General features: G+C 48.7%; 1 protein-coding gene across 1 annotated transcript; it reads left to right on the plus strand.

Annotated features, from left to right (window-relative positions):
• The first annotated feature begins 11,749 nt into the window (after positions 1 to 11,749).
• Positions 11,750 to 15,958, plus strand: LOC148129208 (7SK snRNA methylphosphate capping enzyme-like). Its single transcript, XM_087947233.1, is given in 5 exon segments — positions 11,750 to 12,022; positions 12,253 to 12,316; positions 12,319 to 12,378; positions 15,075 to 15,319; positions 15,953 to 15,958. Coding segments are annotated over 5 exon segments (648 nt in total).
• Positions 15,959 to 16,316: the final 358 nt, after the last annotated feature.

Genomic DNA, 16,316 nt, shown 5'->3' on the forward strand with positions numbered 1-16,316 from the left:
AGAATGAATGAACGAATGGATTCTTTATTGGCCAAGTGTTTTTAAAGGAAAGAAGGAAGGAGAGGAAAGCGAAGGGATGGAGAAAAGGAAGGAAGGAAAGAAAGCGAGGAGGAAAAAGAGAAAGAAAAAGAAAGAAAAGGAAAGGAGGAGGGAATGGAGAATGAATGAAGGAATGGATTCTTTATTGGCCAAGTGTGTTTAAAGGAAAGAAGGAAGGAGGGAAAGGGGAAGGAGAGGGAGAAAAGGAAGGAAGGAAAGAAGCAAGGGAGGAGGGAGGGAGGAAAGAAGGAAAAAGAGAGAGACAGAGGGAAGGAAGGAAGGAAGGGATGGAGAAGAGGAGGGAATAAAGAAGCAAAGGAAGGAAAAAGAGAGAGAAAGAAAAGGAAAGAAGGAGGGAATGGAGAATGAATGAACGAATGGATTATTGGCCAAGTGTGTTTAAAGGAAAGAAGGAAGGAGGGAAAGGGAAGGGAGGGAGAAAAGGAAGGAAGGAAAGAAGCAAGGGAGGAGGGAGGGAGGAAAGAAGGAAAAAGAGAGAGACAGAGGGAAGGAAGGAAGGAAGGGATGGAGAAGAGGAGGGGAATAAAGAAGCAAGGAAGGAAAAAGAGAGAAAGAAAAGGAAAGGAGGAGGGAATGGAGAATGAATGAACGAATGGATTCTTTATTGGCCAAGTGTTTTTAAAGGAAAGAAGGAAGGAGGGAAAGCGAAGGGATGGAGAAAAGGAAGGAAGGAAAGAAGCAAGGGAGGAGGGAGGGAGGAAAGAAGGAAAAAGAGAGAGACAGAGGGAAGGAAGGAAGGAAGGGATGGAGAAGAGGAGGGGAATAAAGAAGCAAGGAAGGAAAAAAGAGAGAGAAAGAAAAGGAAAGAAGGAGGGAATGGAGAATGAATGAACGAATGGATTATTGGCCAAGTGTGTTTAAAGGAAAGAAGGAAGGAGGGAAAGGGAAGGGAGGGAGAAAAGGAAGGAAGGAAAGAAGCAAGGGAGGAGGGAGGGAGGAAAGAAGGAAAAAGAGAGAGACAGAGGGAAGGAAGGAAGGAAGGGATGGAGAAGAGGAGGGGAATAAAGAAGCAAGGAAGGAAAAGAGAGAAAGAAAAGGAAAGGAGGAGGGAATGGAGAATGAATGAACGAATGGATTCTTTATTGGCCAAGTGTGTTTAAAGGAAAGAAGGAAGGAGGGAAAGGGGAAGGGAGGGAGAAAAGGAAGGAAGGAAAGAAGCAGGGAGGAAGGAGAGAGAGAAAGAAAGAAAGAAAGCAACCTGATTTGGAACCGCTGACATCTCACCAGGAGACCTTTAACCCCATCAAACATCCACATTTGTCTCTCCTGGGTCCTTGGGAAGGACAGGAGAGGTGGATTAAAAAGGCCAAATCCAGTCTCAACCTCTGGATGACTTGGAAACCTTCTATAAAAAATAATAATGCAGCTTTGAGCCGCACCGGCCTATCTTAGGTGTTTGGGAAGGGACTCCATAGGTAGTCCAAAAAGGCCACATCCAGCCTGACCACACCTGGCTCAGCGTGCAACGAACCATAATAGCGAGAGGCCCTCGGGTGCAAGCCCCAAACATCTGGGAACATCCTTGAAACGCCTTGGGCATTGACCAAATTCAGCATCGGTCCATTGCAAAAGGCAGCTTGGGTTGGAAGAGCTGGCCTGTCCTTCCAGGAGTCCTTCAACCACACCGCCACATACGTCTTGTCTCTCCCAGGTGTTTGGGAAGGACTCCAGGGTGGGTAAACAGGCCAAACCCAGTCTCAACATCTGGCTGGTTTTGCAAGTGACCATAATAACAGAGCTTCCTCCCTCAACATCATCAAGCAGTCCACCACCACTTGACGGACTCGCAGCCGGCTGGCAAACCGTACTCAATGGGTCTTAAGTCTGCATGGAGGGGAGGAAGCAGTGGGGTTGCCACAAGGTTCCTTCTCAGGGCCAGGACTCTTCCAGATCTTCCTTAAGGACTTAGATGAGGGACTAGAAAGGAACTGACCAAATTTGCAGGTGATACTACGCTGGCAGGAATAGCCAACACCCAAGAAGATGAGCTCAAGATCCAGAGGGATCTTGACAGACTAGAACACTGAGCCGTATCTAACAAAATGAAATTCAGTGTAAAGGGAAGTCCTACACTTAGGCAAGAAAAGCCAAATGGACACATATAGACTGGGTGAAACCAGGCTCCATAGCAGGAACTGGGAGAGGGATCTTGGAGTCTTAGTGGACAACCAGCTAAATAGGAGCCAGCCGCATGCAGCAGCTGCCAAAAAGCAAATGCAATCCTAAGCTGCATTAACAGAGGGATACAATCGAGATCAAGGCAAGTACTAATACCCCTCTGTAAAGCCTGAGTAAGGCCACACCTGGAGTGCTACCCTGTTTCTCCAACAATACGGCCTCCCCCAATAGGAAGTCCCAGCATGTTTTATAGGCATGAAATGAAATTGCTTCCTCCTCCCCAAATTAAGGCCTATATTAAAACATGCAAAATGGGGGGAATGGTGGGGGGCTTGCCGTTAGGAAGTACTTTTGTTGCACACCTGGACATGGTGCTGCCTGCGTTGACCCCGATACGAAGTGCCCCACCAACACCGAGGTCAACATCCAAGCCATCGCGCCCGCCTGAAGATGCAAGGGGGAGGATTAAGTCACCCCTAAAAGATGGCCTAGCCACCTTTTTTTGAGGCTCAAAAAAAAATAAGACCCAGCCTTATTATATGAGAAACACGGTACATCCAGTCAATTTGTCCATTTCTGCGCACATCCTTAAGGACTTAGATGAAGGGGACTAGAAGAGGAACATTTGTACTAAAATCAGATCGGTTTGAAACGGGCTAGGGGCACCCTAAGAATGAAAAAAGGGGGGATCAAGAATACCCCTGTTTCTCCAACCATACTGGCCTCCCAAGAGGAAGTCCCAGCAGGTTTGATAGGCATGACATGAAATTAAGCCCCTCCCCCAAATTAAGGCCTATATTTAAACATGCGAAATAGGGGGCTTGCTGTTAGAAGTACTTGTGTGGCACACCCGGATAGGGTGCTGCCTGCGTTGACCCCGATCTGAAGTGCTCCCACCAACGCCGAGGTCAACATCCAAGCCGTCGCCGCCGCCCAAAGATGCAAGGGGTTGAATTCAGTCACCCAAAAAAAAAGACAGCCTAGCCATTTTGGGGGCTCAAAAAATAAAAATAAAATAAGACCCGGCCTTATATGAGAAACGCGGTAAATATCTTGATGAATGACACAGATGAGGAGCTAGAAGGGAAATGTACACAAATTTGCAGATTATAACTAAGCAACAGGAAATAGCCCAACACACCGAGAAGATTAGGCTCAAGATATCCAGAGGGATCTTGACAAGACTCGACACCCTGGGCCCGTCTCTTTAACAAAAATGCAATGCCACGGCGAGAAAAATCCATCCTCCGCTTGGCTTGGCCGGTCAGAAGGTCGCCCGAGGTGGGGGCCCCTGTCATAAAGACGAGTCAGTTGCCAGAGAGTCTGAATTTGGACTGGAGCCCTCTCTTAAGAAAATGAAATTCAATATTTGAGGGCGGAGAGGGGGTTGGACTAGATGACCTACAAGGTCCCTTCCAACTCTGTTCATCTGATTGTAATCTGATTTTAAGGAACAAAAGGACCAGGGGAGACAGGAGAGCAGCCTTCCAATATTTGAGGGTGGGGGGTTGGACTAGATGACCTACAAGGTCCCTTCCAACTCATAATCTGATTTGAAGGAACAAAAGGACCAGGGGAGACAGGAGAGCAGCCTTCCAATAGTTGAGGGCAGAAGGGGGTTGGACTAGATGACCTACAAGGCCCCTTCCAACTGCTGTTCATCTGACTTTCATCTGATTTTAAGGAACAAAAGGAGGGGGTTGGACTAGATGACCTCCCTTCTGATTATCTCTTATCTGCTGTTCTCTCTGTTCTCTCCTCCCCTCCCTCCTCTGCCTTTATGCTCCCCTGGGCAGAAGGGGGAGGAGGGCCCCCAGCTGGCTCCCCCTCCCCTCCTCCTCCCCCTCAACCCAGCTGCTGTGGGGTGTCCTTGGCTTTGGACATCTGCTGGCCTTGGTCAGAAGGTGAGGACGAGCCAGAAGGAGGGGATGTGGGGGGGAGATAACCATGGCCACAAGATAGGCAGGAACCGCTGACTTTGGGAAAAGGGGAGGGAGGGAGGGCACTCTCCCTTAATTCCCCCAACCTTCAGAAAGGCGGTTTGAGGGGTGGGGTGAGGTGGGGGGGGAAGAGGAAGATGAGGCAGGAGCTCAGCCCAGTCAGGTTGACCCGGTTCTGTGCCAGGTCATCCCTCCCGCAAGCAAAACGCCCCACCCTGTGCGGGCGCTAAGCTGGAGGGTCGGACTAGATGACCTCCAAGGTACCCTTCCGACTCTGCTCATCTGACTTTCATCTGATTTCAATGAACAAAAGGACCAGGGGAGACAGGAGAGCAGCCTTCCAATATTTGAGGGTGGGGGTTGGACTAGATGACCTACAAGGTCCCTTCCAACTCATAATCTGATTTGAAGGAACAAAAGGACCAGGGGAGACAGGAGAGCACCCTTCCAATATTTCAGGGCAGAAGGGGGTTGGACTAGATGACCTACAAGGTCCCTTCCAACTCTGTTCATCTGATGTTAAGGAACAAAAGGACCAGGGGAGACAGGAGAGCAGCCTTCCAATATTTGAAGGCAGAGGGGGTTGGACTAGATGACCTACAAGGTCCCTTCCAGCTCATAATCTGATTTCAATGAACAAAAGGACCAGGGGAGACAGGAGAGCAGCCTTCCAATAGTTGAGGGCAGAAGGGGTTGGACTAGATGACCTACAAGGTCCCTTCAACTCATAATCTGATTTGAAGGAACAAAAGGACCAGGGGAGACAGGAGAGCACCCTTCCAATATTTCAGGGCAGAAGGGGGTTGGACTAGATGACCTACAAGGCCCCTTCCAACTCTGTTCATCTGATTTGAAGGAACAAAAGGACCAGGGAGACAGGAGAGCAGCCTTCCAGTAGTTGAGGGCAGAAGGGGTTGGACTAGATGACCTACAAGGCCCCTTCCAACTCATAATCTGATTTGAAGGAACAAAAGGACCAGGGGAGACAGGAGAGCAGCCTTCCAATATTTGAGGGTGGGGGGTTGGACTAGATGACCTACAAGGTCCCTTCCAACTCATAATCTGATTTGAAGGAACAAAAGGACCAGGGGAGACAGGAGAGCAGCCTTCCAATAGTTGAGGGCAGAAGGGGGTTGGACTAGATGACCTACAAGGCCCCTTCCAACTGCTGTTCATCTGACTTTCATCTGATTTTAAGGAACAAAAGGACCCCCCTCCCCTCCCATTTTATGACGCTTCTGTCCTAAGGGTGAAAAGCCATCCCTTTTCCTTTCCCACCCCTCACCCCCACCAATTTCCCTTGTAACTTTGGACGGTCGCTAAATGAAGCAAGTGGGAGGGCTTTGCCTGGATGGTAGGCCTTCTCACGGACAAGTCAAGCTCAGCGTCTGGCCCACCTTACAGGGCTTTGAGCCCTCGTTCCCCCTTCTGCCCAGGTGAGCATAAAGGCAGAGGAGGGAGAGAGAAAGAACAGAGATAACAGCAGATAAGAGATAATCAGAATTGGAAGGGACCTTGGAGGTCATCTAGTCCAACCCCTTCTGCCCTCAAATATTGGAAGGCTGCTCTCCTGCCTCCCTGGTCCTTTTGTTCCTTAAAATCGGATGAAAGTCAGATGAACAGAGTTGGAAGGGACCTTGGAGGTCATCTAGTCCAACCCCCTGCCCTCAAATACTGCAAGGCTGCTCTCCTGCCTCCCTGGTCCTTTTGTTCCTTAAAATCAGATTATGAGCTGGAAGGGACCTTGTAGGTCATCTAGTCCAACCCCTCTGCCCTCAAATACTGGAAGGCTGCTCTCCTGTCTCCCTGGACCTTTGTTCCTTCAAATCAGATTATGAGCTGGAAGGGACCTTGTAGGTCATCTAGTCCAACCCCCTCTGCCCTCAAATACTGGAAGGCTGCTCTCCTGCCTCCCCTGGTCCTTCTTCTCTTCCCTGGACTAGCCAGACCCACTTCCTGTAACCGTCCACTGTCCGTTTTAGCTTCCAGTCCCCTCAATTCCTCCTGGTTGCTCTTCCCTGCCCTCTTTCCAGAGTCTCAAGGGGAGCTCTTTGGGGGTGTTGGTGGGGGGGGCAAACTCTCTGGCCTCCTCATGAGGTCATCTAGTCCAACCTCCCCCCTTTCGATGCTGACCCAAGGCCCAGGCCCCGAGTGTGACCCTATCCTTGGCTCCTTCCCCAGGGATAGAAAGAAAAGAAAAGAAAGAAACTTCTTCTTGCCGAGAGCCTGTTGTGCTGAGTTTCAATTCAGCCCCTCTGCCCTTTGGGTGCAGCTGACCTCCCCTCCCTCCCTCCCTCCCTCCCAGCACTGCTGGCCTTCCCTGGCTCTCCAGCCCAAGGCTGAGGGTCGCTGACTGGCCAGGAGGAAGTGGGGGGTGGAGATCTTGCAGCTGGGCTGAGTTTCAAGGCTGCAAAGCCTACCCCCAAATCAGCCTCCCAAGGCTGGTGTGTGGCCTCGTGGCTGTGGAAGGACCCCTCCCCCCTGCTTTCTCTGGGTGGCTGCCTGGCTGAGCTGTCCCTGGCCTCCCCTCCCAAGGGGGGAGAGGGAGAGAGAAAAGAGAGAGAGAGTGGGGGGAGAAAGAGAGAGAGAGAGTGAAAGAAATAGAGTGGGAGAGAGAGGGAGAGAGAGAGAGGAAGAGAGAGAGAGAAAGAGAAAGAAATAGAGTGGGGAGAGAGGAGAGAGAGAGAGAAAGGGAGAGAAAGAGAAACGGGAGAGAAGGAGAGAGAGAAAGAAATAAAGAGGGAGAGAGAAAGAGAGGAGAGAGAAAGAGAGAGAAAGAGGGGGGAGAAAGAGCGAAGAAATAGAGTGGGAGAGAGGGAGGGAGAGAGAGAGGAAGAGAAAGAAAGGGAGAGAAAGAAACGGAGAGAGAGAAATAAAGAGAGGGAGAGAGAAAGGGGAGATAAATAGAGGGAGAGAGAAAGAGAGAGAGAAATAGAGGGAGAGGGAAAGAGAAATAAAGAGAGAGAGAAAGAGAGGGAAATAGAGGGAGAGAGAAAGAGAGGGAAAGAGAAATAAAGAGGGAGAGAGAGAGAAAGAGAAATAGAGGGAGAGAGAAAAGAGAGGAAAGAGAAATAAAGAGAGGGAGAGAGAAGAGAGAAAGAGAGGGAGAAAGGAAGGAGAGAGGGAGAAAGAGGAAGAGAGGAGGGAGAAAGGAAGGAGAGGGAGAGAAAAAAAGGGAGGGAGAAGGAGGGAGAGAAAGGGAGAGGGAGGGAAGAGGGAGAGAAAGGGAAGAGAGGGAGGAGGGAAGAGGGAGGGAGGGAGGGAAGAGAGGAAGAGAGAGGGAGAAAGAAAGGGAGGGGAGAGAAGGAAGAGAGGGAAAGAAGGAAGAGAGAAAAAGGGGAGAGAGAGAATTTCCCCAAAGTCCCCACAGATAATAGCCGGAAGTTCAGTGGGACTCCAAGGCCTCCTGGTGGCCGAAACAGCTCCCAAAGTGTGGTGGGTTTTTTTTTTTTGGCTGTGTGTGTGTGTGTGTGTGTTGTATGCAGGATGCCCGTATCTTGCAGCAGCTGAAGCTTTCTGAGCAGTCTTCAAGGGCAGCCTCCGAGAGAACGCTTGGCAGTCATCAAGCAGGATGATGAGGGGACTGGAGGCTAAAACATACGACGAACGGTTGCAGGAACTGGGCTTGGCTAGTCTAGTAAAGAAGAAGGACCAGGGGAGACAGGAGAGGAGCCTTCCAATAGTTGAGGGCAGAGGGGGTTGGACTAGATGACCCACAAGGTCCCTTCCAACTCTGATTATCCGTGTCTGTATTCATCTGGGTGAGGGGCCGAACGCAGGCTGCCCGATCCTGGAATAAATGCGGTTGGCACACAAGGCGCATAGAATAGAATAGAGAATAGAATAGAATTAGAATTTGAATTCTTTTTATTGGCCAAGTGTGGTTGGACACCCAAGGAATTTGTCTTGGTGTAAAACCTCTCAGTGTCCATAAAAGAAAAGATACATTCATTAAGAATCAAGAATCATAACGTACAACGCTTAATAATAATAGTCACAGGGTTACAATCAGCAATCTAATATTCATCTAATCCATTTTAATTTGTTTTATTTTCTAACCACTGAGAAAATAAATAGAATAGAATAGAATACTTTATTGGCCAACTGTGATTGGACACCCAAGGAATTTGTCTTGGTGTAAAACCTCTCAGTGTCCATAAAAGAAAAGGTACATTCATTAAGAATCAAGAATCATAACATACAACACTTAATAATAATAGTCACAGGGTTACAATAAGCAATCTAATATTCATCTAATCCATTTTAATTTGTTTTATTTTCTAACCACAGAAAATAAATAGAATAGAATAGAATAATGGTATGAAGAATAGCATAGAATTAGAATGAGAATAGAATTAGAATAGAATAGAATGTAGGAATAAGAATAGAATAGAATAGAATAGAATAGAATAGAATAGAATAGAATAAAGGAAGAATAGAATAGAATAGAATATGGAATGTGAATAGAATAGAATAGATTAAAGAATAGAATAGAATAAAGGAAGAATAGAATAGAATATGGAATGTGCATGGAATGGAATGGAATAGATTAAGGAATAGAATAGAATAGAAAATAGAACAGGAAATAGAATAGAAAATAGAATAGAAAATAGAACAAAATAAATATTGGAATGAAGAATAGAATAGAAAATAGAACAGAATAAATATTGGAATATAGAATAGAATAGAATAGAATAGAATAGAATAGAATAGAATACTTTATTGGCCAAGTGTGATTGGACACATTTGTCTTGGTGTAAAACCTCTCAGTATACATAAATGAAAAGGTACATTTGTTAAGAATCAAGAATCATAACGTACAACGCTTAATAATAATAGTCACAGGGTACAATAAGCAATCTAATATTCATCTAATCCATTTTAATTTGCTTTATTTTCTAACCACTGAGAAAATAAATAGAATAGAATAGAATAATGGTATGAAGAATAGCATAGAATTAGAATGAGAATAGAATTAGAATAGAATAGAATATAGGAATAAGAATAGAATAGAATAGAATAAAGGAAGAATAGAATAGAATATGGAATGTGAATGGCATGGAATAGATTAAGGAATAGAATAGAATAGGAAATAGAATAGAAAATAGAATAGAAAATAGAACAAAATAAATATTGGAATGAAGAATAGAATAGAAAATAGAACAGAATAAATATTGGAATGAAGAATAGAATAGAAGAATAGAATAGAATAGAACAGAATAGAAAATAGAATAGAATAGAATCAGGAAAGAATGGAATAGAATAATAGAATAGAACAGAACAGAACAGAAAATAGAATAGAATAGAATAGAATCAGGAAAGAATAGAATCAGGAAAGAATAGAATAGAATAGAATACTTTATTGGCCAAGTGTGATTGGACACATTTGTCTTGGTGTAAAACCTCTCAGTGTACATAAATGAAAAGATACATTGGTTAAGAATCAAGCATCATAACATGCAACACTTAATAATAATAGTCACAGGGTACAACAAGCAATCTAATATTCATCTAATCCATTTTAATTTGTTTTATTTTCTAACCACTGAGAAAATAAATAGAATAGAATAGAATAGAGAAGGAGAGAGAAGAGAAGAATAGAAAATATGGAACGGAATGAAGAATAGGATAGGATGGAATGGAATGGAATAGAAATAGAATAAAGAGAAATAAATAAGAGTTCTTTTTATTGGCCAGGTGTGATTGGACACCCAAGGAATTTGTCTTGGTGTAAAACTTCTCAGTGTACATAAAAAAAAAAAGGTACATTCGTTAAGAATCAAGAATCATAACGTACAACACTTAATAATAATAGTCACGGGGTTACAATAAGCAATCTTAATGTTCATCTAATCCATTTTAATTTGTTTTTTTTCCTAACCACTGATCAAATAAATAGAATAGAATAGAATGCAATTCTTTTTATTGGCCAAGTGTGATTGGACACCCAAGGAATTTGTCCTGGTGCAAATGCTCTCAGGGTCCATAAAAGAAAAGATTTCATTCGTCAAGAATCATAACGTACGACACTTAATCATAATAGTCACAGGGTTACAATCAGCAATCTTAATATTCATCTAATCCATTTTAATTTGTTTTATTTTCCAACCACTGATAAAATAAAATGAATAGAATGGAATGGAATAGAATAGAATAGAATAGAATAGAATATAGAATAGAATAGAATAGAATCCTTTATTGGCCAAGTGTGGTTGGACACACAAGGGATTTGTCTTGGTGTAAAACCTCTCAGTGTCCATAAAAGAAAAGATACATTCATTAAGAATCAAGAATCATAACATACAACACTTAATAATAATAGTCACAGGGTACAATCAGCAATCTAATATTCATCTAATCCATTTTAATTTGTTTTATTTTCCAACCACTGATCAAATAAATAGAATAGAATAGAATAGAATAGAATAGAATCCTTTATTGGCCAAGTGTGGTTGGACACCCAAGGGATTCGTCTTGGCGTAAAACCTCTCAGTATACATAAAAGAAAAGGTACATTCGTTAAGAATCAAGAATCATAACACGCGACGCTTCATCATAATAGTCCCAGGGTTACAACCAGCCATCAAATCAAACCAGGAAACAGTCCATCAAAACCATCATAAGGATACCAGGGACCGAGCTCCAAGTCGTGCAGTCCCAAAATTTGGAGGAGGAGACGAAGGAAAGAAAGGATGGGAGGATGAATCAATAGCAAATAGCAGCGCAGCCTTCAGTCAGCAGTTGGACAGCGCGGAGGGAATTATTGGTTTAGCAGAGGATGGCATTCGGGGAAGAAGAAGAAGAAAAAACAAAACCTCCCCTTGTGTCGAGTTGTTCCGGTGTACGGTGCTCTATCGAGGGTGGGAAGTGGAACCACTTTATGTCCCGGGTGTCAGGGGGGTCCCCAGCCTTCTTTTGGACCCAGGGTGCAGGACACGAAGTCCTCCATAGAAGGCAGGCACGGTTGCAATTGTATTTTTATTTTTATTTATTTTCCCCCTACTTAACTCTCCGGAGTCTTGTGGGTTGGACTTGGGGTGCAGGACACGAAGTCCTCCATGGAAGGCAGGCCGGTTGCAATTGTATTTTTATTTTTATTTATTTCCCCCCTACTTTCCGGAGTCTTGTGGGTTGGACTTGGGGTGCAGGACACAAAGTCTTCCATAGAAGGCAGGCACGGTTGCAATTGTATTTTTATTTTTATTTATTTCCCCCTACTTAACTCTCCGGAGTCTTGTGGGTTGCAGTCCTACTTCCTCTCCTGGGTTTGAGTTAGTCTGTGGGTTGCCGAAGCCAACCAGGCCGGTGACCCGGAGGCGCCGAGGACGGACTCCACCTCCTTCCTCTGGAGGGAACCAATTTGTCGATCTGGGGTGTGTGTGTGTGTGTGTGTGTGTGTAAAATATATTCCCTCTTTTTGGGGGACTCCGGGTGGTGCAGCGGACAGTATATACTCTGCACGGCAGGGCAAAGGGCCTGGGCGCCCAACGCTGTGCCTTCCCCCTTTCCCATCGCCCATCCGTTTCTCCCAGAGCGATCTGTTTGTGTATATTTGTGTGTGTGTGTGTTTTTCCCTCCCAACGTGGCAGCTTTCCAACTCCCAGGATTCCTCCTCGCTTGCCCCTAGGGGGATGCTGGGAGTTGAAGTCCACCGGTCTTTTTCCTCTCTCTCCCACCCCCAACAGGGCAACTACGTCCTGGAGCGAGACGAGCTGCTGGAAGCCCAGAAGGCAGAGTACGACGCCATCCTCTGCCTGAGCGTCACTAAGTGGGTGCAGCTCAACTGGGGCGACGAAGGCCTGAAGCGTCTCTTCAAGCGGGCCTACCGGCACCTGAGGCCCGGCGGGCTCTTCATCCTGGAGCCCCAGGCCTGGTCGTCGTACAAGAAGAGGAAGAACTTGACGGTGAGCGGGGAAGGGGGGAGGACGGAAGGAGGGGAGAGGACGGAGGGAAGGGTCGGCTCCTCACCCCCTTCGCCCACCCCAGGGGAGAGAGAGGCTGTCTCTACCCTGGTCTTTGAAGGCCCCTGGGCAAGGGGGGAGCTGCCTGCCCCAACCCCTTGGGCACCTGGGGGCACCTTCCTTGCAGGTGCAAATCCTCACACGCACCCACACCGACTTTACTCCTTTGGTAGGAAACGATCTCCAGGCACTACCAGCGGATCAAGCTGAAGCCCGATCAATTCCCGGCCTACCTGACCTCCCGGAAGTGGGCTTCTCCAGCTACGAACTGGTGGCCATGCCCAGGAACACGTCGAAAGGTGACGGGCGTGGCGTGGCGTGGACCCTCCCCCAAAGACATCCCACCCCCCCGCCTCCACACACACACACACACACCCTAGTAAAACGGGCTGGGCCACCTCAGCCTCCCTCCCTACCCAGTTCTATCCTGACTCTAGAAGGGACTGGAATCCAGGGGGATTCTGGGTAATGTATTGGGGGGACTGGAATCCAGGGGATTCTGGGTAGTGTATTGGGGGACTGGAATCCAGGGGGATTCTGGGTAGTGTATTGGGGGGGACTGGAATCCAGGGGATTCTGGGTAATGTATTGGGGGGACTGGAATCCAGGGGGATTCTGGGTAGTGTATTGGGGGGACTGGAATCCAGGGGGATTCTGGGTAGTGTATTGGGGGGGGACTGGAATCCAGGGGGGATTCTGGGTAGTGTATTGGGGGGGACTGGAATCCAGGGGGATTCTGGGTAGTGTATTGGGGGGGGACTGGAATCCAGGGGGATTCTGGGTAGTGTATTGGGGGGACTGGAATCCAGGGGATTCTGGGTAGTGTATTGGGGGGACTGGAATCCAGGGGGGATTCTGGAGTAGTGTATTGGGGGGACTGGAATCCAGGGGGATTCTGGGTAGTGTATTGGGGGGACTGGAATCCAGGGGGATTCTGGGTGAGTGTATTGGGGGGGCTGGAATCCAGGGGGGATTCTGGGTAGTGTATTGGGGGGACTGGAATCCAGGGGGGATTCTGGGTAGTGTATTGGGGGGGACTGGAATCCAGGGGGATTCTGGGTAGTGTATTGGAGGGGGACTGGAATCCAGGGGGATTCTGGGTAGTGTATTGGGGGGACTGGAATCCAGGGGGATTCTGGGTAGTGTATTGAGGGGGGACTGGAATCCAGGGGGATTCTGGGTAGTGTATTGGGGGGGACTGGAATCCAGGGGGATTCTGGGTAGTGTATTGGGGGGGACTGGAATCCAGCGGGGATTCTGGGTAGTGTATTGGGGGACTGGAATCCAGGGGGATTCTGGGTAGTGTATTGGGGGGACTGGAATCCAGGAAGATTCTGGGTAGTGTATTGGGGGGGACTGGAATCCAGGGGGATTCTGGGTAGTGCATTGGGGGGGACTGGAATCCAGGGGGGATTCTGGGTAGTGCATTGAGGGGACTGGAATCCAGGGGATTCTGGGTAGTGCATTGGGGGGACTGGAATCCAGCGGGGGATTCTGGGTAGTGTATTGGGGGACTGGAATCCAGGGGGATTCTGGGTAGTGTATTGGAGGGGGGACTGGAATCCAGGGGGGATTCTGGGTAGTGTATTGGGGGACTGGAATCCAGGGGGATTCTGGGTAGTGTATTGGGGGGGACTAGAATCCAGGGGATTCTGGGTAGTGTATTAGGGGGACTGGAATCCAGGGGGATTCTGGGTAGTGTATTGGGGGGGACTGGAATCCAGGGGGGGATTCTGGGTAGTGTATTGGGGGACTGGAATCCAGGGGGATTCTGGGTAGTGTATTGGGGGGACTGGAACCAGGGGGGATTCTGGGTAGTGTATTGGGGGGACTGGAATCCAGGGGGGATTCTGGGTAGTGTATTGGGGGACTGGAATCCAGGGGGATTCTGGGTAGTGTATTGGAGGGGGACTGGAATCCAGGGGGATTCTGGGTAGTGTATTGGGGGGACTGGAATCCAGGGGGATTCTGGGTAGTGTATTGGGGGGACTGGAATCCAGGGGGATTCTGGGTAGTGTATTGGGGGGACAGAGAGAGAGTTGGAGATCTTAGCGAAGCTGAATGGGGGAATTCTGGGAGTTGGAGTCCACCAGGCTTAAATTAGGGATCTCCAACCTCGGCCCCTTTAAAGACGGGTGGACTTCAACTCCCAGAATCCCCTTTCCACCCATACCTCCTCCTTCCTAGAGTGGAGAAAGAGAAGGATCCAGGAAGACTGGAGGGGGGATTTCCCTTGGAATCCAGGAGTGGAGCCGGGGGGAGGAGGGAGAGGGGGTATTGGGGGGGAGGAGGAGGGGGGACTGGAATCCAGGGGGATTCTGGGTAGTGTATTGGGGTGGGTGGGTGGGTGGGCACGAGGGAGAAGCTGACCAGGCCTGAGTGAATACCTGGGCAGGTGGAAGAGAAGGGAGGACAGGGGTGGGTTGGGGCATAACCCTCCCTCCCACCCACCACCCCCAAAGAAGGCTGCCAGGGAAGAGAGAGACCCTGGCTGGGGAGGCTGTTTCTTCCACCCACCCCCCCAATAATACACTACCCAGAATCCCCTGATTCCAGTCCCCCCTCCTCCTCCCCCAATACCCCCCTCTCCTCCCTCCCTCCCCCCTACCGGCTCCACTCCTGGATTCCAAGGGAAATCTCCCCCCCAGTCTTCCTGGATCCCTTCTCTTTCCCCCCCAATTTTGAGATCATGGGCCCTTGAATCGAAGCAGCCAGGAAGCCCCTCCCCTCCCTCCCCCCACCAACCCACCCCTCCCACTTTCCCCCCCTTTTTGGGGCAGGAGGCATCTCCTTCCTGGTCCCCCAAGAGAGATGGGCCACTCCAACTTGGGTGTGTGTGTTGGGGGTGAGTAGCACATGGGGGGTGGGGATTGGGGGAGGGGGTGTGTGCGTGTGTCTCCTGACCTCTCCCCTCCCTCCCCTTCCTCACTGACCAGGCCTTTTTTTTCCTCCCCTCCTCTCTCTCTCCCTCTCTCTCTCTCTCTTCCCCCCACAGGCTTCCAGCGGCCCATCTATCTCTTCCAAGCAAGGGGCATCTCGGGGAGACGACGCCTTGACAACACCGCCCCCTCCCCCAGATCTTCAAAGGACACCCCCCTCCTCCTTTCCTCTCTTCTCCATGGGCCAGGAGGAGGAGGAGGAGGAGGAAGATGGACAAGACCCTCCCTCTCCCTTCCTCCCTCCCTCTCCTCCCTCCCTTCTCCAGCCATGAATGTTTTGAGAGGCCAGAGACAGAGAAAGGTACCCAGAAAAAGGGGTGTTGATGGATTTGGGAGCCTGGTTTTTTATTTTATTTTATTTTATTTTGGGGGGGTGGGGGGTGTTGGCAGGACACATGGGGTAGGGGAAGGGGAAAAGGGTGTGTTTATTAAGGGGGGAGGCAGGGGAAAAGAGATGTGGGGGGTGTCCAGGAGCCCCAAAAGCAGCCACGCGTGCCCAGGACTCGGGCCTTGTTTCATTTTTATGGTTTCTTTTGTCCAAAAGGGAACAAATTAGGTGGAGTTGGGGGGGAGCCACCCATTAGCCCCTGGCCTTTGATGTTTGGGGGTCTTTTTTTTTGTGGGGGGTTGAGAGAAGGACTTCAAGCCTGGGAGGAAGAGGAGGATAAAAGGAGGGGGTTGGATCTCTCCCACGCGACGGGGTTTGGGGGTTTGCTCGAACCGGCCTTTTGGGAACAGGAAGTGGGGGTTGGGCGGAGGGAGGGGGGCTAAGAGAGACTTCCCTCTTAGCTGATCTCTGTGAGGTCCCCCCTCCCCCGAGTCCTCACCACGGGCCCCTCCCTCCGTTCTGTTTTGGCAATTGTCTGCCATTTCTCTCTCTCTCTCTCTCTCTCTCTTTCTCTCCCCCTCCCCATTTCCCCCTCTCTCCTTTCAGCCCTGAGCAAGGCCTTGCCTTTCGGAGGGGGGCAAAGGAGAAGCCCCTCTTTCCTCCCCCCCACCCCTAAAAAAAAAAATACAAGGACCCCTGTAGTTACTAAAGTCATCCTTTGTTTGAACGGAGTTTTATCTTTCAAAAAAAAAAAAAAAAAAGGTTGGATTCTATATATATATATATATATATAAATAAAACCTACCCATGATGACCGGCGGATGTGTGCCCCTTTCTAAAAGAAAAAAAAAAGGGGGGGTTTGGGGTTGGCCAGCGGGCGTTGAGTGGCCCCCTTGGAAGATGGGCAAAGGCCCCAAGCTCGGGGTTGGACTAGATGACCTCCCAGCTCCCTCCCTCCCAATCTCTGGGA

Source organism: Notechis scutatus, chromosome Z, assembly GCF_049901735.1.
Source record: "Notechis scutatus isolate UNSWTSFEM ecotype Mainland chromosome Z, rNotScu1.2, whole genome shotgun sequence".
NCBI classification, from domain to species: Eukaryota; Metazoa; Chordata; class Lepidosauria; order Squamata; family Elapidae; genus Notechis; species Notechis scutatus.